The sequence below is a fragment of the Dryas octopetala genome, chromosome 1 (assembly GCF_963921425.1).
Source record: "Dryas octopetala chromosome 1, drDryOcto1.1, whole genome shotgun sequence".
Classification (NCBI taxonomy): domain Eukaryota; kingdom Viridiplantae; phylum Streptophyta; class Magnoliopsida; order Rosales; family Rosaceae; genus Dryas; species Dryas octopetala.
This window is the reverse complement of record NC_141366.1, coordinates 15,441,808-15,466,009: the sequence shown is the minus strand read 5'-3', so window position 1 is coordinate 15,466,009 and position 24,202 is coordinate 15,441,808. Positions and strand designations below refer to the sequence as shown.

Below are 24,202 nucleotides of genomic sequence, written 5' to 3'. Positions count from 1 at the left end.
AGTATTTATTTTTTTTTAGGTTTTATTTTATTTTTTATTGTCTAATATATAAATACCATGTAAAGTGGTATAAAATTATAGTATAAAAATGTTGTAAGTATAGCATTACTGTAATTTTATATGTCCATATAGATTTCAAAAGTACTAATTAAGTATTTAAGTTACTGGAAACTTAGTTCCAAGTGTGACTCAAACTCTTTCATAATTTCTGGTTTCTTTTCTATTCATTTTTCACCCTTGCAGACAATTACAGTTTTCATTTTAATTATTTTTAGTTCCTTTTAATTTTTATAAGGTTTATCAGAGGTTATTCGGTTTTATTAGTGTAGGATTTGAGAAGTTTAGAGCTTACAATTTAGGGTTGATTATTTTAGGGAGTAAAATTGTCATTTTAAAACTTACAATTTAAAATTTAGCTCACAAGTTTTAGGCTCATAAATTGCATATAATTAAGACTGTACTTATTGGTGCGGCGGTAGAAGTTCAATTTCTGAATCAATTTCAAAACTATAAAATCATCAAGTGCACCAAATCTAGTAATTAATAGCTCAAATTTGTTTCCTTTATTGTCCACCTCAAGGGGAGAATGAGAATGCAAATATAGTTATCTCCCTACAAACAGGCTGAGTCATGAGGCAATACAAGAAAGTAGTCCTAGCTACTTGTCGAAATAGTAAACAGACTTGGATCAATAAAAACTTAGACCCAGACCAACCCCAAAAATAGACTTAACATATATTTTAGATCTATATTAAATTTATCTATTTGTATTATGCCGAGTTTGAGTTTGGGTGGATATATAAATATATATATATGTAAATATATTGTAGCAGCTGCTAGCTAGCAGTGCTTTCGATCAGATGCAAGAGGAGGGTTTTTGTACGCCATAAGCTTTGCCTTTTACGTTCGAACAGGAGGAAGTTGCTGATCCTTTTCCGTATGTAAGGTTGATGTCCCTCAGCTCAATCTCCTCGCAAGGTGTTGTTTTGCTACATTTCAGAAGAACTGCTGCTTCTGAGCTTGAACTGCCCCAAATGTCATTGAACTTCACATCTGTAATATGAACATTGGAGGAATCCTGCAGAAAAATGAAAGAGATCGATTAACCGGCCCCATTTGTAATAGGTTTTATGGCATTCGATCGGAGTAACGCTACACAAGATACATTGTAAAACGCGTCTTTAATAGAGATGCGATCTACATTATTAAACACATTTTTATTAGATCGAGATGTAGTCCACACATATATATGGTCCAAAAAGTTGTATTGCAATTGATACCACTAATGATTTGATGATTTAGGTCAAGTTTCATATATAGTATAATTATTTTTTCCTTCTAATAAGTTATTTATGTACACGTGTCAGATTGTAATTTGAATGATAAAGAGAAATAACTCTATATATGTAACACAAAGTTGGATTCAGATTCTCTGTTGAATTCTTAAACACTTTTTAGCACATTCATGAACTTAATTATAACCCAAGAATGAAAGAAGCAAATACAAATTAAGCACATATAGAAATCATAGGTATATGCTTACCTTTTCACTACAGCCACCAGAAGGGCAATATTGTTGATCAATGATGATGGGGTTGTTGACATTATCCATCTGAATGTGCTGAAACTTAAGATGAGAAACAGTGCCTGGATTAGAGGGAGCCCATGTCTTGATTCTGACCCCATTCTGAGTCCCTTTAAAGGTGCAGTTTCTAATGTCTATAACTGAGACATCATCATTAGCAGTTTTGCCAAGGCTTCCAATGCTGATTCCATGGCCAGGGCCACAGTGGACGCCACGAATGCTGATGTTGTGGGACCCTGAGCTGAAGGAGATGCAGTCGTCCCCTGTGGAGATCACCGAGTCCACGATCCTGATGTCACGCGATCCGCCGATGTGGATTCCGTCGGTGTTGGGGCTGTCGCCGGGAGCCGATATGTTGATGTTGCTGAGGGTTATGGCATGGCATGCGAAGAGGTTGATGTGCAAGCTCTTGCTGTCGATCGATGTTATGTGGTTTATGTTTGAATTGTTCACGAAATCCAATCTCAATGACTGGAAAAAAATAATGAAATATACCAAGCATTAACAATCATATTTCCATATTATATATGTCTGAACAAATAAATAATAATCTTCACATGAAAATTTTCGTAGGTTCTAAAACGACGATCATTTCTGACCATATCATTTTAATATAATGCATGTAAAAGTTATTAGATGAGTTCATCGTTCATTATGATTTATAGAACCAATACAGTGCAATGAAAAACTTACAGCTGGAAGTATCTTGCAATGTGGATCCACTTTGCAATTATTATGGGGCCAAGCAGAGGGTCCTTGGCCATCCAACGACCCACCCCCATCAATCACCAACTGATCCACGTATTGGAAGGTGATCCAATGGTCAATATCAGCCGATGCAGGAGCCTTTAGGGTACCCTGTATCTTCAACCCAGTGGATCCCTTGCATAGGCCTTTTAGAACCACTGGGCCCACCAAGTAGGTCCCTGTTGGGAATAGCACAACACCACCTCCATTGGCTTGACAAGCTTGCTTCCATGCGTCACTCAAGGCCTACAAAACAAAATAAATCTAATAAATAAATAACCATTAAATCTGTGTATAATCATACAAATACAATATTTGTACTAAGATGAACTGTTAAAATAACATTACCTTGCTGCAATCAGTTTTTCCATCTGCAACGGCACCGTATTTGGTCACATCAAAAGTCGTTTTCTGAGCTCGAACTTTCGTAATGAATACTAGCAAGAACACTAAGCAAACACATTGGATAGCCAAGCTCGAGCCCATTGTTTTTTGTTACTAGCTCTTGCTCTTCTTCAATTCAAATGTGTACAATATTTGTTAATGTTTCTGTGTTCTTATATAGGGTGTTTGTGTAGCTAGAAATTAATGATATGATAAAACCATGGGATTGTGTTTTCGATATGATTTAATTAAATTTCTTTAAGGGATTATTAAGAGAATCTGTTTCACCCAATTTAATAAGAATGCACAAGATAGAAGGAAAGTACCACGTCAAAAGAACAAATATAAGATATAAAAAAAAAAAGGAACAAAATAAGACCATATTTGTATTCTTTCTTCATTTTGTACGGTCAAAACCATATTTTAAAATTTAGGGAGATTTAAAATTAAGGTTTTTACTTTTGAGTTTATATTATAGAGATCTCAAATTAAATGGTGTAGTTTTGATTATAAACACATATTAAGGGTTTGGGGGTTAGGATTTGGATTATGGACCTTCGACAGAGAAGAGAGACTAAGAGGGCTTGATCGAGAATCACCGCGCGCATTAGGTGTTTGAGGATTGGGATATGTGTACAGAAATTGCCTTTAATGTATATGAACTAACAAATCGTGAATTCGTGACAAATCTTTACCAACCATCAATTAATGTTCCACATGAATCCACAGTTACAAGCCATGTAAATGAGGCATATGCATGTTCCAGCAATTTAACCAAATGTGTTAAACATAATGTAATTGGATCAATACATGCCTCTTCTATTAAGGGATCCTTTAAATAAATTTATTTAAGAGATTTCTTGTGGAGCTTACTTCACATTGTATTTTGATGATCAGAGCCATCTATTTATTTGTCTCCATTGAAAGCTAGATCGTTATTGCAAAAAATTAGGTAATTAAATTAGAAACCATTTTACCGTTAATTAAATGGTCATAATTTCAATTGTTTATCAAAAACATTTTATTCGTCTATTTATTTGATCAAAATTAAATATCTTAATAGTTTTCAATTTGTCTAAATTTTTGTATAGATGATTTTGAAATAGAAAACTACAAAATAAACGGTTTGGATCAAAAACATTTTATTCGTCTATTTATTTGATCAAAATTAAATATCTTAATAGTTTTCAATTTGTCTAAATTTTTGTATAGATAATTTTGAAATAGAAAACTACAAAATAAACGGTTTGGATCGTTGAAATACAATATAGAGTGACCCCATAATGAATCCTTTCAATAGAATTATTTAAGGGATCCTCAATAAAAGAGCCTGATTGGATACATATTACAAGCTTCGATCAAATCCAATATAAGAGAGTTGAAATTACAATGTATGGTAATAATTCATGTAGAATAAAAAATAGTGAAATAACCACGTTTGAGAGAGAGAGAGAGAATGAGAACGCAAAAATAATTATTTACCATACAAATAGGCAGTGTGATCATGAGACAATACAAAAAAAAGTAATCCTACTTATCGAAAGAGTCAACAGACATGGATCGATCAAGTTTGAATTTGAGATTGGGTGGATATATAAATGAATTGTAGAAGCTGATAGCAGTGCGTTCGATCATATGCAAGAGGGGGGTTTTTGTAGGCCATAAGCTTTGCCTTTTACGTTGGAACATGAGGTAGTTGCTGATCCCTTTCCGTATGCTAGGTTGATGTCCTTCAGCTCAATCTCCTCGCAAGGTTTTGTTTGGCTACATTTTAGAGTAACTGCAACCTCTGAGCTTGAACTGCCCCAAATGTCCTTGAACTTCACATCTTTGATCTTAACTTGGGAGGATTCCTGCAGAAAATCAAAGAGATTAACCCCACTTGTACGTAATAGGTTTTATCGATCAGAATTAGTGCTACACGAGCCACGCTGTAAAGCACATCTTTAATAGAAATATATGCAACCCACTTGGGATTATACTTACCATTGCATTACAACCACCAGAAGGGCAATATTGCTGGTCAATGATGATGGGATTGTTGACATTATCCATACGAATGTGCTCAAACTTAAGATGTGAAACAGTGCCTGATTGAGAAGGAGCCCATGTCTTGATTCTGACTCCATTTTGGGTACCCTTAAAGGTGCAGTTGCTGATGTCCAAACCCGAAATATCTTCACCAGCAGATTTGCCAAGGCTTCCAATGCTGATCCCATGGCCGGGCCCACAGTGAACCCCACGAATGCTGATGTTGTTGGATCCTGAGCTAAAGGAAATGCAGTCGTCCCCTGTGGAGATCACCGAGTCCATGATCTGGATATCGTGCGATCCGCCGATGTGGATGCCATCGGTGTTGGGGCTGTCGCCGGGAGCTGATATTTTGATGTTGCTCAGAGTCATGCCATGGCATGCAAAGAGGTTTATGTGGACGTTCTTGCTGTTCATCGATGTGATGTGCTTTATGTTTGCGTTCGTCACGTAATCAAATCTCAATGACTCAACAAAAATAGTAAAACATGCACAATAAAAGTTAGCAAATTTAATTATTTGCATATGTATAGTAAAAAAAAAAAAGTACAGTAAACTTATATTAATTGCCAAACAATACTCTTCACATAGGAACTTGCGTAGGTTAAAAATGACTAACATTTTCTGGCCACGTTATTTTAATAACAATATATATTATTGAATGTATGAAGTTTGTGTGTAAGACTTCATTATTATATGATGAGGATTTCAGACTTGTTGTGAGAGAAAAATATTATACATGATGGGTTCAATGAGATCCAAATGTATATGAAGAGAGATCGTATATGACGGGATTATACAAAAATTCATCCATCATGTCCATAGAATTTGATTCATCTCCTTATATTGACTGTTAATTCTTGACTTTTATTCTAAATGGTCCATTAGAATTCTATTTAGGGTTGAAAATAATCCTCAAAAACACATTCCAATAGAGTATTTACTATTTAGATTAAAAGTCAATGACAGTCAAGACAAGGAGAAGAGCTTGAGATCCCAATTAATTAATTAATAAAATGAGAACCACTAATAGGGTTAAGAAGTTAAGAACTTACAGTAGGAAGTCGCTTGCAATGTGGATCTTTTCTGCAGTTGTTGTAGGACCAAGCAGAGGGTCCTTGGCCATTTAACGACCCACCTCCACCAATCACCAAGCGATCGACATATTGGAAGGTGATCCAATGGTCGATATCAACCGAAGATTTAGCAGGAGCCAGTAGGGTCCCCTGTATCATCACCTCCATTGGTCCCTTACATAGGCCTTTTAGAACCACTGGGCCCACCAAGTAGGTCCCTGTTGGGAATAACACGACACCACCTCCATTGGCTTGACAAGCTTGATTCCATGCATCACTCAAGGCCTACAAAACAAAATAAACAAATAAATAAATGGCCAAAAATTTTAACATCTTCGATCATCACCATATGTTGAAAATTTTATGGTACCATATAAACACATTTTTAACTTTTTAATTTTAACCGGTTTATTTTTTTATATAAAAGTATAAATTTTTGAATCATTAAATTTATTTGTATATCATATAATATTTGTAATATAGACAAACACGATCTTAAGGTAACATTACGTACCTTGCTGCAATCAGTTTTTCCATTCGCAGCGGCACCATATTTGGTTACATCGAAAACCGTATTCTGAGATCGAACTTTGGTAATGGATGCTAGTAAGAACACTAAGGAAACACATTGGATAGCCAAGCTCGAGCCCATTGTTTTTTGTTGTTTCTAGCTCTTTTTCTATTCAAATGCATACAATATTTGGTATGGTTTCTGTGTTCTTATATAGGGTGTTTGTGTAGATCGAATTTAATGGTAGATAAAATCATGGGATTTTGTTTTTGGTATTCTTAATTTACTCTCTCCCAAATAGAAGGAAAGTTGAAGTAGATACCATGTCAGAAGGACTAGAATTTTTCACTATAATCACGTACAAGAATCCAGAGTTTCCATGGTTATTGCACCTATCAAATGCTAATTGTACGTAAGGTAGGTTTTTATGCAAAATTTATTTATTTATTGGCCATTTTAATGCAAAATTTATTGAATATGATGGAATTACCACATATAGTAGGATTTCCTTGTTCTCCAATTTAGATGGTTTCGTAATATTTTTTTTCTTTCTTAAGGGTAGATTTTTACACCTCAAATGCCATAGTTCTTTGTTTTGTATAAAGAAACGATACCTCAAATACTATAATGGATTATTTCTCTTCTTTTGCTCCTCTTTTTCTCCTCTCCAGTTGAAACAAAAATATTTGTGAGAATTGTTCCTTCCGGGCAATGCTCAAACAACCCATTTAAAAGATGGTATAGATCAAATTTGATGATAGGTTTTTATTTATAATTAATAATTTAAGTATTTTGGACAAATGTCATATTTTAAATGGGTCCAACTCTGCCACATGGTAGAAACAATCTCACACAAATTTGAAAAATTATTGTATTTGAACGTAACACCACGTGGCGGTGTGACCAATCAATTAGAATTATAACATGTGTATAATTATTAATATTTAAAATCCAATCCTAAATTTATAAATTTATTGTCCACCAATATTATAACACGTGGATTAATAACACCATGTAACAATATTACAGTCACATATAATCATTTTTCACAAATTTTACTTTTTTAGATCGGTTATATTTAGTCAATTTAAAATATATATAGTTTGAGATAGAGAAATATAAATAAAGTAAATGAGAAAGTAAAAACAACTCTTTGAATATCATAAGTGGAGAAACAATAATGATAATTGTCCCAACTTTTTTTTCCAACATTTGTATCTCATCTTATGTGTCATTATTTTACTGGACAAGATATATATATTTTTTAGGTTTTATTTTTTATTTTTTATTTTTTAGTGTCCAATGTATAAATGTTATGTAATTAAGTTGAGAAAGAAAAGTTGGAAAAAAAAAATGAGGGATGTTTAGCACTACCAATGATGAGATTTGAGAGGCAACTCGGCTTGTCCAACCATTAGGGCCAAAAGAGCCCAAGGTTGGGGGTTAGGCCCTCTTTCTTAGAGCCGGACTGACCTGGCCCGACCCAACTCATTTTACAAGCCTATTGCAATGGACGTTAAACCCCTGAACTTGGGTTAATTACGGATCATTAATAAGCATCCTTACCTTAAACCACGTTGCGTGATAATATGGCCTATAGAATTAGGTACACTGCTAGAGAACAGGAAAAGAAACCATGATAAAAGACGAAAAATTATTAGGTAAAAGACGACCATAATTGGATTTGGATTCTCTATTATTTTAATTTTAACCATGTAATATAAATTCAAGAATTATATAATTTCATTTACATACACAAAGTATTACGAAATTATTTCATCTTTTACTCTATAGTCTTGGATAATAAATACATAGCTAAGAAGCCTAAGATTAAAACACTAGTATAAACTAGCTGACGATCTGGATCAGTTGGTTGCTTCACTTTTGGGATGAAGGTATGAATGTATGATTAAATTCTTCGATATATTCTTAATATCTTTAAGAAAATATCAAGTACCAAAAAGTCTGAGATATCAAGTAACTATATAAAAAAAAATTAAAAGAAAAATTCAAAAGTACCCCGATTTCTATATTCTATAATACACACCAAAGAATATATATTATGTCTTTCAGAAACAAAACAGAAAAACCAGAAAATTGCTGCATACAATAAATAAAATCATCATGACATCTACCTCTACGTAGTTTCATAGTTTGTATATCCTTAATTTACGAGGGGGAAGAATGAACATTACCTACAACAACAAAAGCAATTGAATTCACAGCTGTTCAGTAATAATGTCAAAATAAAAAATTGATTAGCCGTGCATTCATTCAGCAAAAAAGCTCCAAGCAAGAGCCATGAGATGAGAAAATTACAAGACCACACACTATTGAGTGAATGCCTCAGAGTTTCAGAGCAGGAAAAGAGTAGCAATAAGCATGGCCAGAGTTGAGAGGAACAAGCATGCGGCAGTCTTGGGCTGCCCGTTCGGTTTTGGTGGAGTAGCTGCTGCAGATCCACCGGTTGGGCTAGACGCTGGGGACGAATCAACAGAAGGCAAAGGTGGCTCAGTCACATCACTCACTGTCAGGGCTGGGTTTGGAGCCTCAGTTGGTGGCAAGTAACCAGTAGAAACAACTTGTAACAGACTGCCTGGCTGAACAGGGTTCATGTAGGGAGGTATGCTTTTGGGATCAGCTAAAGTTAAACACCGGTTCCCTACATTAAAATCAAGCGCCAAAATATCAGTTTCAAATGGCACATTTGAATATGACCCCTAACACAGCCGATTTCACCTCGAATGATGCCTCAAACCACAAAAAGAAAATTAAAAGAAATGCAAGATTATAAAAAAAAATAAATAAAAAAAACTGCTGTTCGTTATACTTTCATATCCTTCTTTTATTCATTTTCTATGTTCTCATGTCCAGAAAACCGAGTTGGTAGAATATCTGGGGGTATAAGAGTACATTTATAATACTAGCATATACTTTTTCCAAAATTTGACCCAAGACGTGATCATCTAGTGGAGGATAAAGAACTGCAACAAATTATGTCCAGAAATCTATGGACCAAAAGAACAATGGATTTTTACCATGCTAAGGCTAAATTATGCATATCCCTCCCCCCCCCCCTAAATTGCCCAATTTCATCAAGTCTGTCATCTTTTCCATTAGCCAAGCTGATGTGGCGCCCATCAAAATTTTGCCAAGTAAGCAATGTCAAACTTGACAGAACAGGGCAATTTGAAACACAGAACGTAAGGGGAGAAATGAATCAAAAATATTGTGAGGGGCATAGTTCAGGGGACGCAGGCACAAATGATAATATATACTGTACATATAGAGAGAGTATACACTTACTTTTGTATCTAGCAGCTGTTTTAGGGAAGTCTGTAATGACACCATCAATAGTGAATCCCTGGACGAAAGAATTGATCTCTGCAGTTGGATCTGAGAAGAAGTCCCATGCTTGAGATACGAACTCATTGCTGAAGGTTTCAACAAACACAGGAAGCTTAGCTGATTGTAGCTTTGATACAACATCTGTTACTCCTGTGATGTAAGCCAGACTTTCAGGAAGGACAGAGGCCTTGTTGATGACCACAGAATTGGCAAACTTCTTTATGTCCACAATAGTTGAAGTAAGGGCATCGCCGATATCCTCTTCAATCTTATAAACAAGTTCATATTTGCTTTTCTCCTTAAATTTCCTTAAAACAGAACTATTAGTGGACTGAATCATGACATTTAGGGATGTCAGATTATCAAAACCAGCTTTGCTCAATTCATTAATGACTGCATCTGTTACACTTAATCGCTGCTTCTCTGCTAGATAAGCCGCATACTGAAAGAAAGCAGTACAAAATGCCATCATGATTAGAAAGTTTTGAATCAGGGGTGGTACCGTGGTAATGCACAAAAAGTCACTTTTGAGTTTTTTTTTTTTTTGGCCAAGAGTCACTTTTGAGTTTTGACCATTGTGAGATATAGAATATTCAGCACTGGCCCCGGCGCATTATTCAAAACAAATGATGTACTGTAGATGAGACATTTACTATGTAACCCACTTGGATATAACATCCAGACATATTTGCAACCATTAGTTGGTTCTCTCAGATCCACCGAATTCAACAAGATCCCCGAGCCCATGGTGAAGAAGAGAACGACAATGACAATGACATGGTGATGGTGATGGTGATGGTAGACATGTACGTGGTGAAAGTTTATTTGAATCCCAATTAGGAAAAAGAACTATTGCAACTTCCAAAATCAAAGCATGCAATCACAGAGTAGGCAGTAAAATTTTGGAGCAAATGCTCACCTCTATGCCGATCAAGACACCAGAAAGAGAGTTTGCGTTCTTTGCCAAGGCCAAAAAATCAGATAATGTCAAGTACTTGCCAGCAGTTTTGAACCTTGGATTCCGGGACAAAGAGTATGCTGATTGGGGGATTGATATAGTCGCTACAGTTAAAACAAGAAAAAATTAATACAGGGATATCAAATAATTGTTCAAGAAAAGAGTTCTTGTCTATAAATTCAATCTGAGGTAAGATATTAGAACACGCTAGTTGAATAGGCTAGGTAACATGTAAGAGAAAAAGTAAAAGAGCAGTGAGAACAAATATACTTTAAAGGGTCTCTCTACATATATAAGGACTTATGATGTTCAAGGCAAGTTCTTATATATGTTCTTTCTCTTGAGTCCATAGTATTTATGTGAAAGTTTTGTGTAAAATAAAAAAAGGAGCAGCATTCCAGATATAGAAGTGTATTAGAAAGTGGTTAGGCTTTTCTCAGTTAACCGTTTAGAAGAAAAAAGGAGAATATGTAACACCAGTCTCAATTATAGAAAAGAAGACACAACATTTATCTCCAGTCTCAAAATAATCTTTGAATGAATGTTCTAAGCATGACACCTCTTTAAGCCTCAAAGGTCCTATGGTTTGTGAAGAGATCAGAGAAAAGTGAAAAATTTGAGGGGTGCCACACTGACAAGCAAGCAAATGAGATATGATTTCAACTTACGGGTTAGTTTTTTAATGTCTTCCCATGTTAGGCTAAAGGTATATATTCCTGTTCCAGCCTTAATTTCCGGAATGTCTGATGTGAGGTTGCTAAAACTTGATTGAGCAACTGTCGTACTTTCTATAAGATTTATAGAGCTTAAGCAAAATGGTATCCCATCCTGGGACATTTGGACAGGACAGTCAAGTACATCTACACCATCTTCAATTGCTTTCGTGTATGCCAAGTCAGTACAACCAGGGTAGTCTCCACTTGCTCCATTTTTCGAGATAACCAAAGTCTTGGCTGGAGCATGAGAAGATGAAAGAAATAGATTAAAAATAATGCTCAAAGAATTGTGCATGTCAATAAATATACAATCAGACAGCCTATAAAAATTAGCTGAGCAGAAAAGGATCGACTTTCAAATTGAAACACCACAAAACAATGACGTACTCTGTACTGAAGCATTTTTTCCTAGGTGAGCAAAGCAATCTGCAGTAGTTAACAGAAATCATCGTCATTAAACATAAATTGGAATAAGCAATAAAATTAACACTTAAATTAAGATGTTTTGTGAAACATCTATAACTACCTTATAGATCAGTTAAAAGGGATCGTCGTAGAAAATATTTTTTTTCAAAGAATCAGATTAGAAGCTTCATTGATTTCAGTCAAATATATATGAATCCTTTCTTGCATTAAAATTTGAATTTTCTTTCAAAAGGAATAATATCAGGTAAGAGGGAACTACATAATAAACCAATACTTTAAAATTTGTACACATATTAAAATATTTAGCTAAACAAAATTCTTATGAGCAGGAAGAAGATAATTACCAATGGCTTCTGATGGAGTTATTGGGAAGTCAGAAAGCACACCGTCAACACTAAAATCGCCATTGTCAATGAATTGCAGGTACTCAGACGCTGGATCATAACTGTAATTGTAGGGTATTGGTATGTCATTCACAAATTTTGATGCAAATACCTGTAGTCCTTCTTTATGAGCATCCAAAACAACTGAAGTGTGAGGTTCTAAATAAAGATCTTTGGTGACAGGCCATATGTAATCCTTAGGAATTATAATTCCCGAGGCAAAAGTCTTGATAAATGTGAGATTCTTTAATAGAGCACCATAAGTTTGGTTGGTTGAAGGCTCAATCCCATCTTGTTCCCGAAACCGGAAAACCAGCTTTGTTGTGTTTGGACTAACACGTGCTTTAATACTGTTCAGGAAAGCCACCTCTGGTGATGAGATATAACTGACAACTACTTTTCTAGATACAGAGAGCACATAGTTTCTCATACTCAAGTTGTGTTGTGAGAAGAATTTATCATGCTGCAAAAGCATTAGAGAAAATAGGTTGCTTCAAATTGACAACTGAGAAAGCAATTTTACAAATCTAAACAAATAGGTTAAAACAAAAGTGCACAAGTTGAAGGACAAGAAAAACAGTCTACCATTTACCTCAATATTCAACCATAAGGCTTGTGGCTTTACTTGCGTAGCCACTTCTTCGACAGTGAGAATGGGGTACAAATTGTTATCAAACTTATTACTTCGAGAATATATTCCCTGTGTAACTGTATGGTTAACAAGATATCAGTGATAAATTATAAAAATTGCCAAACCTAAAATAGCAGCAATCAGAGTAATTAATTTAGCAGTGCTCAGTAACACACATGAAGCATGGCCAAAGTAATGCAGCTAAAGACACCGCATCGTGAGATGGGCCCCAACAATTTTGTCTCTTTCTTTTCTTAAAAATAAAATAGGGATCCTCTTAAAAATGGAAGTTGGAACTTTGTAAATGTATGTCTGACATATCTATATTAGAACTATGACATATACTTTTTTTTTTTTTCTATAATACGCACTGTGATACACATTGTATATGCATATATATGACATTTTTTCTAAGACTATAACCCTAACATATCTTTCTTTTTTGAATAATGCTATACTTACCACATTTTTTATACCACATTCTTATACCATCTCACGTGTCATTATTTTATTGGACAGAGTTTTTCTTTTTCTTTTTGGGTTTTTCTTTTTATTTTTTAGTATCCAATGTATGAATGCCATGTAAGTTGCCACATAAGGTGGTATGAAATTATGGTATAAAAATGTGGTATATCTAGCACTACTGTTCTTTTTTTTCTTTTTCTTTTTCTTTTTTCTGAAGAGACGTATATGTATATTTGAAAAATCATGTTTGGATTTCAAATTCAAAATATAACGTTTGTATTTTGTTTATATGATTGTGGATTCTCACCCTGATTTATAGGTGTCTAACATGAGAAATTATTGTGTAAGACTGTAACAGGGCTTAGGTTTAGTTGTAATTTCTTATTATTTGGGGTTTGAAAAGTCAACTGGGACTTAAATTGGAACTATAAAAGACATAGAACCGGTCTTAATAGAAAAACACCATAAACATCAATCGCAATATGAAATAAAGGAAAATTGAGATGGTTCAATCAAATGTACTAAAATCTTTGAAAACACCAACAATACATAATTATGAAATGACAAAGCAAAAAACATGATATAAATGAACATAGCCAGCTAATTTGGAGTGGCCTGTTTGTTTTAAGATTTGGATTCTCTGCCTTTCCTTGTTGTTAACCATCACCAGCTATAGGTGTTGCATTAATATCTGCCTGTGAACTCAATCAGATTCATAAAGTGTAATAAGAAAAGAAAAAGTAGATTGTTTTTGTTACCAGAAAAAGGTTGATATGTGATAACCTAAGCAGCCCATCACAATAATAGGAAAAGAATAAATTTACTCGTGGGAGACTTGGCAGAGGCCTCTCAATTACTAGTAAGATGATGGAGTATAAGTGATAAAGAAGAAAGTATATCCTTCAAATCGAATGAAAATTTCTTTTGTATGACTTCTATATTCAAATAAAATGCACATGCACAGGAGTGTGAAGATGACATGTAACATATAATGGAAACAGTTTCAGCCAGTTTGTACTCACCAAAGACATTTGTTAGATCCTTGAGAGTATAATCCACCGTAAACCATCCTTGGGTAGGAGCTCCATCAACTAGGTAATTCTTTTCCTTTTCTGGGAAGACAAATTTAATATTAGAATTATTATTCAGCAAGGGATCTGGAAAGCAAATTCCCGCTCCATCCTTTGTTAATTGAACATCACACCATATGACCAAATCGGGTACACTAGTGGCCAATGCCAAACTGAACGCATCTGAACTAAAACCAGGAAAGAGCCCGGAAAAGCCACCACGTGCTATGACCAAAGGCGCATCTCCTGCAAACCAAATCAATCCAGTTAGCTCACTCAGCATATAGTTGGATAGAAAAATAAAATTGTACGAAAATCTGAAGGGAGCAGTAATATTGTCCTTTGTTTTCATTTCCAACCACTAAAATGATGAAAAATGTCGAGAAATCGTTGCTTCAGGAAGTTTACAATTTAAAGGGTCTTCATTTTGAAACCAGGTGAACATCCCCTGAAAATATATATTTAGGAAAATCCAATTCTAGAAGATCCTAGCTAGCCCAATCCAAGCTCAGTGTCATTTTTTGGTCTCTCTGTTTACAAACCAAGGGCGTTTGTTTCCGCTGCCAAACAGAAAACAAAGGATAAAAGTTGTACAACATGCAAGCTCACAGAGTTGTTGCAAACTTTATTCCCTTTGCAAAGAAGCAGTAGATTTTACTGCAAACACTGGTAGTGAATTGCTGAACATGCACACTAATTTGAGAAGCAGTGAAACAAAAATGTCAACAAAATCCCAAACACTAAACAAAACTCAAATTCCACTTCGCGTTTCCTCCATTTTCTCGGCAACCAAACAGCAAAATTAACTGAGCAGAAAGATAAAAAATTCAAGCAAATTACATGAAGCAAAACAGACACACTCTCTCTCTCACACACACACACACAAAGAGAGCAGATTATTATATGTATTTACCGCTAAGCGTTTGCCATCGACTAGTAGTAGTGTTAGATCCCTGAGCAGAGACCAGAGCTACTACTGAGTGCAGAAGAAGAGCGAGTACAACCAGAGCGCGTGAGTTACACATTGCCGGAGAAACCTCGCCGGCCAACACACAGCTCAGCTACTTCCGGTGATCTCGAAACGGTGGAGTTTCAGGTCTTCTTGGAAAATGTGTGAGAGTGTGAGATTTGCTCAGCAGAGAGAGAGAGAGAGACAGGAGCTTTGAGAGCTCTGGACCTTTTTCAGGCTGGCTTTCCAGGATTTTTATTTATATAATTGTTAAAAATATAATAACTAATTATTAATGTTTGGTCTGGGATTTAATTAAACGAGATGTTTACATCAATGAAGAACCTGGTCTAAGTGACTAGTAATTAATACGCGCTTCCACGTTGTTTGATTGAGCGAGCCGGCTCAGGTTTCGGCTTTGGTGAGCCGTGAGCGCCGGTCTTTGTCGGAACCGGCCATTGTCTTTTGTGGAATTGTGTAGACGGGAAAAAAAAGATTCCAAGGGAGAGGTCGTGAGCTCATTTCATTGCACCACTAAAATTGTTTGAGGTGTGACTCATCCAGCTCATGCTACACTCACCGAGTACATTGTTATCCAATATGCATTAAACAAAAGATAATAATTATTTGAGGGAATTCAATTTTGGACTTAAATATAATAAAATTGTATAATTCAATACAAATTATGAAAGAAGATAAAGAATTTTGCATTGTAAAGATGACTCATAAATCAACAAGTTGGAGATTTATTTTTATTAACATCGAAATATTTTGAAATAAAATTTCATACCTAGATGGATTCTTATGGTTTGTATTTATTTTGTGTTGAATCTAAGTGATTAAGTTAGTAACAATATCAATGATGAATCAAATTTAGTAGTGAACACACTCTAATTCGTTGTTCAACAAATACTCCATATTCTCTTGCCACTTGGACTAATTATAATTCATTAATTTCATTTTCACACTCATTAATTAAGTATTTTTCACTAATAATAGGCCAATAGCTTCCAAACAATTTTTTTTATATATAGTTGTAACTACCCAAGAGTTTATAAAACTTATGATCTAAATCATAAAGACTAAAGAGTAAGCATAAATAGAATCCAAATATCAATCAACAAAAAATAAGGTAAGATGTGATTATCTTTTTTCAATACAATTAGAGGCCACAGCCCAAAAATCAAATAACTAATTAATCATCATTTTAGGTTTGGCCAAACCAATTTTATCATTCTGCAAGTAAAGTGTGATTATCACGTAGTCACAGTCGTACGATTGTCCATGCAATCATAGTTAAAGGAGGTTGTAGACTAAAATAAATTTTTTCTCTTCACTTAATGCCTTAACAGAAGTACAAAACCATACGCACGCCGTAGCTTGCACGATGAGGCCGGTCAACGAACAGGTCAACAAGTTTTCATCATGGCTCGAGGCTTGAGCCAGCCAGAAACCCAACCCAAGAAGCCTGAACTGTAACCGCTGATTGAGGACAGCTAGGAGTGGGGCCCACAACATGGGTATCACCAATCTGGCCAAGTCTACGTGGCGTCCAATCATTGGTTAACCTGCAATGAGGTTAGCTGAACGCGCAAAATAGTCATGTTTGGGGTGGGACGCACCAAGCCGTTGCAAGCCAGGAGGTCCAGGACAAACCAAACTTGGGCGCATAGATACATTTTACAATTTTTTGTTTTTTAGAAATTTTTTTAGAATATATAGAGTCGATGAGAACTTTTGCCATTTGCTGGTTTTATATATTTTCAAATTTCTTATGCAGATTTTATTAAAATAAAAAAATTATGGGGGCGAAATAAATACTTCTTTTTTAATTGTATTTAATGGAGATGAATTTCGCGAAGATGATTGAGCATGTCAAGTCACATACAAATTTCATCAAGATTGGATAGGAATTGTAAAGAGTTTTCGATGCTCATAGATTTTTGAATTTGCATATTTTGAATGTAATCAGAAAATTTTAATTGTAATTTTCGATCACGAAAATTAAAGTGAAAAATGGTACAAAATATAGGGGCCACAATTGTATTATGGTAATTACATCAATTTGCTTTCAATTTACTGTATTTATACGGTAACATTCATTTGCTCTTATTTAGAGAGCTGCTATTTGCACACTGTTAGTTTCTAGGATTTGTTAATGTTGGCTATTTTCCTTGTCAAAACAACTGTATTAATTTGTATTTATTCACTCACAAGCTCTAGGCTAGATTTAGGACAAGGTCTGCTGCTTTGAAGAAGTCAAGAATGAACAAGTCACAAGGTATACTGCACTTCATTCATTTCATGAAATTAACAGATTTTTGTCTATTTGACTAGTCATTCACTGATCATAATGAACACTGTTTTTCACGTACAGTGACTGTTACTGACTGTTACTTAAATTACAGTTGCTACAGTGGGTCATTTCGGGTTTTGCTTTTTAAGCCCAATTCTTTGAAAGCCCATATTCTATTTAGTATTAGACATGCATGTGCATTGCACAAGACTTGTTTTCTCCACTGTAGCATTCAGATCTGATTTCCTCTTTCCCATTCACGCACACACACTATTCATCATCTTCTACATTCTGATTTTTAAATGCAAAATTCCTTTTGACAGCTGCTTATTTCTATCCTTAGTAAATACTAGGATACCCCTCTAGGACAAAGGGAATATGCCCATAATCCGTCTTTTGTGGACAGCCATTGATGGGCTTCCACGTGGCATGGGCGAACATGCCTCTTGCGTGAGTGTGTACGGGTATATGGGCTGTTTTGGTTCAGATCTCTGTGTACGTTGATGAGCCAATTTTAGAGCGTGGATTCTTGGGTTTTCACTGCTGGGTATTTTCCATGTGAGGTGCTCATCTTCATAATTTTCAGAAAATGGTTTTTAATTCTTGAAAAATCACATAGAGATTTTCTGAAATTGTTTTTGTTAAATCTGAAATTCTATATGGGTTTGAGTGCTTAAATGTCTTCATACATACTTCAAACACATTCATTTTAGATTTAACTTGAAGGATTCAATATTGATCTTTTCATGCCGATAGCTTGAGAAGATTGATCTTTGTTTGTGAATCCTACATTTGCATATCATGTTCATGCATTGATGAAACCACTTAGCTTGGTGCGGATTGGTGCCATGGGTTGATGAGCTTGGAGTGGAGCTGCCTTCTTCATGAATGACCATCTGCCTTGCGTATGGAAGTTGCACAAAATGGGTAAGCTAGCTGCCACTTAGTCTAGGACTTAGTGATTGAGCTTGTGTGCTGAGTGCCCTCCTTTGTATTGAACTTCTGATTTAGTGGATTGCCTGGTCAGCTGGATAGACCCCCAGTTTTTACCCTTTGTGGTTTTTCTGGGTGAACATCTTGTGTGTTTCTGTCTTCCATATTTGTGTTGTTATGATTACTGACTCACTCATCTTTTAAACACAAATCTGTACTGGAGCTATTTGATTAAAATTGATATATGCCTTATATAATTGTTTAGAAAATCACACACCACTGTAGTTGTGGATAACACTGGGATGCCTATTGTGATGGATCCTCTGAGTGTATAGGATGTCACTTGATCCTTGGTGTGTTTGATGTGTGTTGTTTTACTGAAATGATTTTTGGTTTTTAGAAGTCAATGTGGAGTTTCACATTTTGTTACTGGACTGTCTGAGTTGTGTTTGGTTGACTAGTTCGTGAGTAATCACATAAACCAAAAATTGGGGTCCGATCACTGAAAGTAAAATTAATCAAGTTAATTAAGTGAATAGATCACCTAAACTAAACTTTCACACACATTTTTTTTTCTTTTTGCACACCCTTTTTGAAAAAAAAAAAAGAGAAACTCAAGAGAAAAAACCTTATACCCCATCTATTTTTCTTTTTGCACACTTTTCCTAAACAGAAAAAAAACAACACACACACAGCCACACATCCATCCCCGATCACCTCCCTCCCCACCTCTCCTCTCTCCGGCACACACCCATCCCCGACCACGCCGAGCAGCCTACCACCACCGGCGACCACCCCACCCCCTCCCTGCTCCTTTCTCCTCTCTCCCTTTCTCTCTCTTGCTCTCTTTTTCCCCACCCCCACTCTCTCTTCTTTTTCTTTCCCCTACCCCGACCACCCCCTCCCTCCCCCACCCCCACCCTAACCCGACCCACCCCCTCTCTCCTGCCCACTCCAGCTAGCTCACCATCGCGCGCTGGAAAGAAGAAAACTTAAACAAAAAAATTGCAGTGGGTTCGGTGGACCAGTGCCGAACCCGGTGATTTCGTTTGGTAGGTACCTACCAAACAATCCTATTCTATTCGACAGGTACCTGTCGAACGAAACCACCGGGTTCGGCACTGGTCCGCCGAACCCGCTGCAATTTTTTATTTTTTTTATATTTTTGGCTGTCTGCTTGGGTGAGAGGAGAGAGGAAAGGGGAGAGAGAGAGAGAGAGAGAGAGAGAGAATGTGGTGGTGGCTGTTTTGGCTGTCTGCAAGTAGTGGCTGTTTGCAGGTGGTGCATGCGGGGAGGAGGGGGAGGAGGGATTGAAAGGTGGCAAGGAGAGAGGAGTCGGAGAGGAGGGGAGGGCTCGGGGGGAGGTGGTTGGGGTGGGGGGAAGAAGAAGAAAAAAAAGGGTAGGGGTGGGCTTCGACGGTGAAGAAGAAAAAAAAAAAGAAAGGGTGGGGGGTGGGCTTCGATGGAGATGAAGTGGAGATGGAGATGGGGTGTGTACGGAGGGGGATGGGGTGTGTGGGTGAGGGGAGGGCCAAATGGTCTTTTTTCTTGAGTTTTTTTTTTTTAGAAAGAGTGTGCAAAAAGAAAAAAAAAAAATGTGCAAATAACAGCCCTCTAAATATATTGTGTATTTGACTATTCGTGTGTTCGACTATTTATGTATATATGATATATCTAATTGAATTTTAAAATCTTAAAAAAAAAAAAAAAAAAAAACGCATTGATTCTAGGCAGTAGTTGAGGGAAGTAGGTGATTTGATGTATCTTCCTAGCGTGGTTGACAAAAGTCGTAAATTGACTATCCTATTAGTTGGCTATAGCCTGGCAATTGGCCATGGTCATTGGTCCCCAGCACAAAAAACAAATTATTAGTCTGAAAAACAGGGTCAATTACATATTTACATATTGTAATAATGAAATTTTAGTGCTGAGTCTGCTGACAGAATATAACCCCAACAAAAGACACATTCAGTAAAAAACAAAAAACAAAAAGGAATATCAACAAACTTATCAAATGACTTCAAATTTAATTACAGTTGCAGGACTTGAGCAGAACCTTCCTAAAACAAAGTCTTCACTCTTCAGCGACAGCCCATCTTTTGCAATGAGAACTCTTTGTATTTTTATTTTTTTTCTATGGTCTAATATCTCTCATCCTCTTTTTCTTTCTTTTCTTTTTTTAAGTGAATAATGAGTGTCATACTTAGCTGGCTGTATTATGGACGAGGACCATCTACAAAGTCATATATACGTAGAAAATAGTTTTGAAAAGACAGTAATGAGTATAAGAATATTGGCATAGGAGTATGCAAACTCTTATGCGAATGACACACACAATTGCATATGTGAGAAAAATTTGTGTAAGATTATTTATGCCTATAATCTATATAGATAGAAATATTCATATGATCATTATAGAGCAGAAAATTTTATAATTATTTACCGTTATATCTTATCTAATGGTTAAAATTAACCTGTTAGATGTTTTTGATACAATATAATAAAAATTGTATTTGAATTCAAAATTGACCTTCCAACGGTAGGTAATCATAAAATTTCTTGATCTATATATGGTGATCGGGTACACATTGTTATGTATATAGAGATAGGAGAATAACTTGTATCACAGCAACACTTTAGGGACATGACAATAGCATTAATATAAATACAAGTGGTAGTGAAAGGGACCAAATAAAGACCCTGAAAAGATCATGCGTTTCTGTAAATTAAAAAAAAGTGAAAGGCATTGTTAGTTAGATGGATACCTTCTTTCCAAATTGTCACCTCAAATTAAAGTCTTTCCTTCATATACTATAACAAACTTTATTAAGGAAAAAGGGTTTAGAACACATTTTTTAAAAGGAGCCAAAAGTTTTAGGAGGAGTGTGAAAGATATTTTGAGTCATTGATTTTCCTTTCCCATATGTAAAATAGTTCTTTAATTAGTGATATCTGACCTTTTGTTATGGTGGCAACGAATTGGTTCTTATTGAATTAATTATTGCTTACACCAAGATCAGAAACTTTCTTAACTTCATGAAATTAAACTCATAGTCCCAGCTGTGTTAGCAAGCACATCGATCTGACTGTGACATGTATTAATTAACTTGCTTAATGTCTAAACCATTCATTTCTGCTTCTTTTGTTTTGGCCTTTTATTAATTCCTAGCATTGCCAAAACTTCAAGTTGTCTTCCAAGATTTAGTCTATTACTGATAGAATAAAAATGAATTTTTAATGTCATTATATATAGAATCATGATTTCCTTTTTGTGATTACTATTTAGTTTATCCGGCGCAATGTGTCCGACATTCCCAATATCTTGTTGGTTATGTTAATTTTTATCGTATGATCAATTTTGTATGTAATTAAAATTCTTAGTTATCTAAATTTTTCAGATAGATAATCTACACGTACCCAAACTTCTAAATAAGTAAACATCATTATTTGTCAAGATGACTGCTAACAAGATTTAAACTCAAATTAAAACTTGAATCTTCTTAGGTCCAAACACTAATGAAAGGATCTAGCAATCTTTTCACTGGGGTTTTCAAAATAATAAAACAACTCTTCATGATCCTATTGCAGCTAGCCAGCTAGTGTATATTAAATTAATATTTTATGTGATATATATCCTTACCTAATTGATTTTAAAAATCCAAAGTCAAATAATGAGACAAAACAAGTGATTTAGCTCATTTTTCTCTATGGTTTTGTAGTTAAAATATAAAATTTAACCTCTAGTTACTATGATACTATCTACAAACATGCATATCTTATATATATATATGTATATGATGGTTATTATTTGAGCTGTCTAGCACCAAGGGCAGCACATGGGATGAAAAATAAAAATGAATCTGACGGCTCTGATTCAACAAAAGGAAATGATTGATAGGATCTTATTTTGCGAATATGAAAATGATGGTTCCAAATTGTTGGCCATTTTCTTTTTTTGGTGGTTTGAAGAAAATTGGATATTAGAGGAAGCCCACTAAAAGCCGCGTATAATAGGGGGGCATAGACGTAGGAGTAGAAACGATCAAAGGAAAGGGACATTCATTCACGAAGATGTGAATGTCTGCGTTTAATGGCAAACCTTCCTTGGTCCAGACGTGGGTATAAATATTTTGATGTTTTATAATGATTAGACCACTATCATATCATCTCAACTCTCAAGATTTGGGCACGTTGACTTATTGGAAAAATGTTAGTGCACTCCCATGATAGGCACATTTAGCATGACAACATATAATGGTAATGTTGTTCATGTATAAGGTATAATTTTTACAAGTTCAAATTAAAACTACGTTAGAGTATAAAATTTAAAGATTTAAGTGTACCTTCATATAGAACCCCCTCCCCAACTCTTTTCCTAACTCCTAATATATGACACATATCATGTAATATGACCCACAAATTTTGTGATTAAGCTAATAATGACCCCCATCACTTTGAGTTTTTTAAATTTTGACCACTTCAAATTATAAATTTTAACTCTGTCTCTGAATTTCGTATTCAAATATAAATTTATAAAATGACATATACGATATAATTTTGACCAAAAATATAATATTTATATCCATTTCACCTAATTTTCTAGGTGGAAAAACATTTATCAACAATCAATTTAATATGAGAATACATTGGCTCAACTAGGGAGATGAAGAGTTCCAATAAACTTGTTTTTGTCCAATTATTCCTCTCAAAGTTTTGTGGGTTTTGGGGGCTCTTTTTGTTATTGCCCCACGCATTGATATTATTGGCAAGATAGTGGTCCAACAGGCAACACCGCAACAGCACTGGTTTTTCAGCTTAATCACTTTGTTGTGTTTGGAGCAAAGAAAAGGCAAATCTATGTTTTGGGTTTAGATATTGAAACAAAAAGGCAGTTGTGTTTGGACCAGCACTAATAATTTGTACCAGCACTAATAATTTGTACCAGCTGTGTGTAGAGAGTGGCACATGGGAAAACAATGTGAACCTAAAATATATATGTTGCAGTATTTTGCGATTGAATAATAGCCTCTCTGTACTAGCTAAGTCAGTAGACTAGCTCAGCACCATTAATATTTAATAATGAGGTTGAAGCATGTTGTACGTAATTTCCATTTTCCATAATATTAACAATTTATTCATCCTCTTTTTCTTTCTTTCACTTTGTCACTATGCCATCAATAAGATGCATATATATGGCTAATTAATACTTAAGAGGGTAATTTTCTGAAACTAAACCATGCATGAAAACGGTACGTAAGCATAAAATGGAAGCAAGCTGGTAAGCTCAAAATTCTTGGTTTAACATATGTGCATGTGATTTTCTTTAAGAAGCAAAAATGATTGAACCACACACACACACATATATATATATATGGGTACATTGGGTTTTTTTGTCAGTTTTTGGCACCAAAATATTTTTGAAATGAATGCTAAACCATGCCAGAGCAAGTTGAGAAACAGTTATCTATTCAAGGCAAAAAATCAAAGCCAACTTGAAGTGAGAATCCTCTGTACAAAACAGGCCAAGACAAGCCCAAACAAGCCAGTAACTGTCGACACTTTGCCCAGAATACATAATGCCACTAACAATGAGACATTGAGACTTCTTATAAAATGGAATTTTCATTCGGGTCAAAGATATTACAATTCCGATCCTTATACTTTGGACCATTTTTTTCCCTTTGATCTCTAGA

General features: G+C 35.2%; 2 protein-coding genes across 2 annotated transcripts; both read right to left on the bottom strand.

The window, feature by feature from the left end:
* Positions 1 to 5,790: 5,790 nt before the first annotated feature.
* Positions 5,791 to 6,475, bottom strand: LOC147298409 (exopolygalacturonase-like). The gene is made up of 2 exons (XM_086250967.1): positions 6,338 to 6,475; positions 5,791 to 6,108 (listed from the first exon to the last, which is right to left on the bottom strand). The coding sequence occupies exons 1-2, from the start codon at positions 6,473 to 6,475 to the stop codon at positions 5,791 to 5,793; spliced, it is 456 nt and encodes a 151-aa protein (XP_086107093.1).
* Positions 6,476 to 8,421: 1,946 nt separating this feature from the next.
* On the bottom strand, positions 8,422 to 15,499 carry LOC147298408 (glycerophosphodiester phosphodiesterase GDPDL4-like). Its single transcript, XM_086242566.1, has 9 exons — positions 15,245 to 15,499; positions 14,284 to 14,577; positions 12,758 to 12,873; positions 12,127 to 12,628; positions 11,744 to 11,782; positions 11,309 to 11,593; positions 10,602 to 10,744; positions 9,641 to 10,124; positions 8,422 to 8,996 (listed from the first exon to the last, which is right to left on the bottom strand). Exons 1-9 carry the CDS (start codon positions 15,354 to 15,356, stop codon positions 8,689 to 8,691), a joined length of 2,283 nt encoding a protein of 760 aa, XP_086098692.1. The 5' UTR covers positions 15,357 to 15,499; the 3' UTR covers positions 8,422 to 8,688.
* Between the last annotated feature and the right edge of the window lie 8,703 nt (positions 15,500 to 24,202).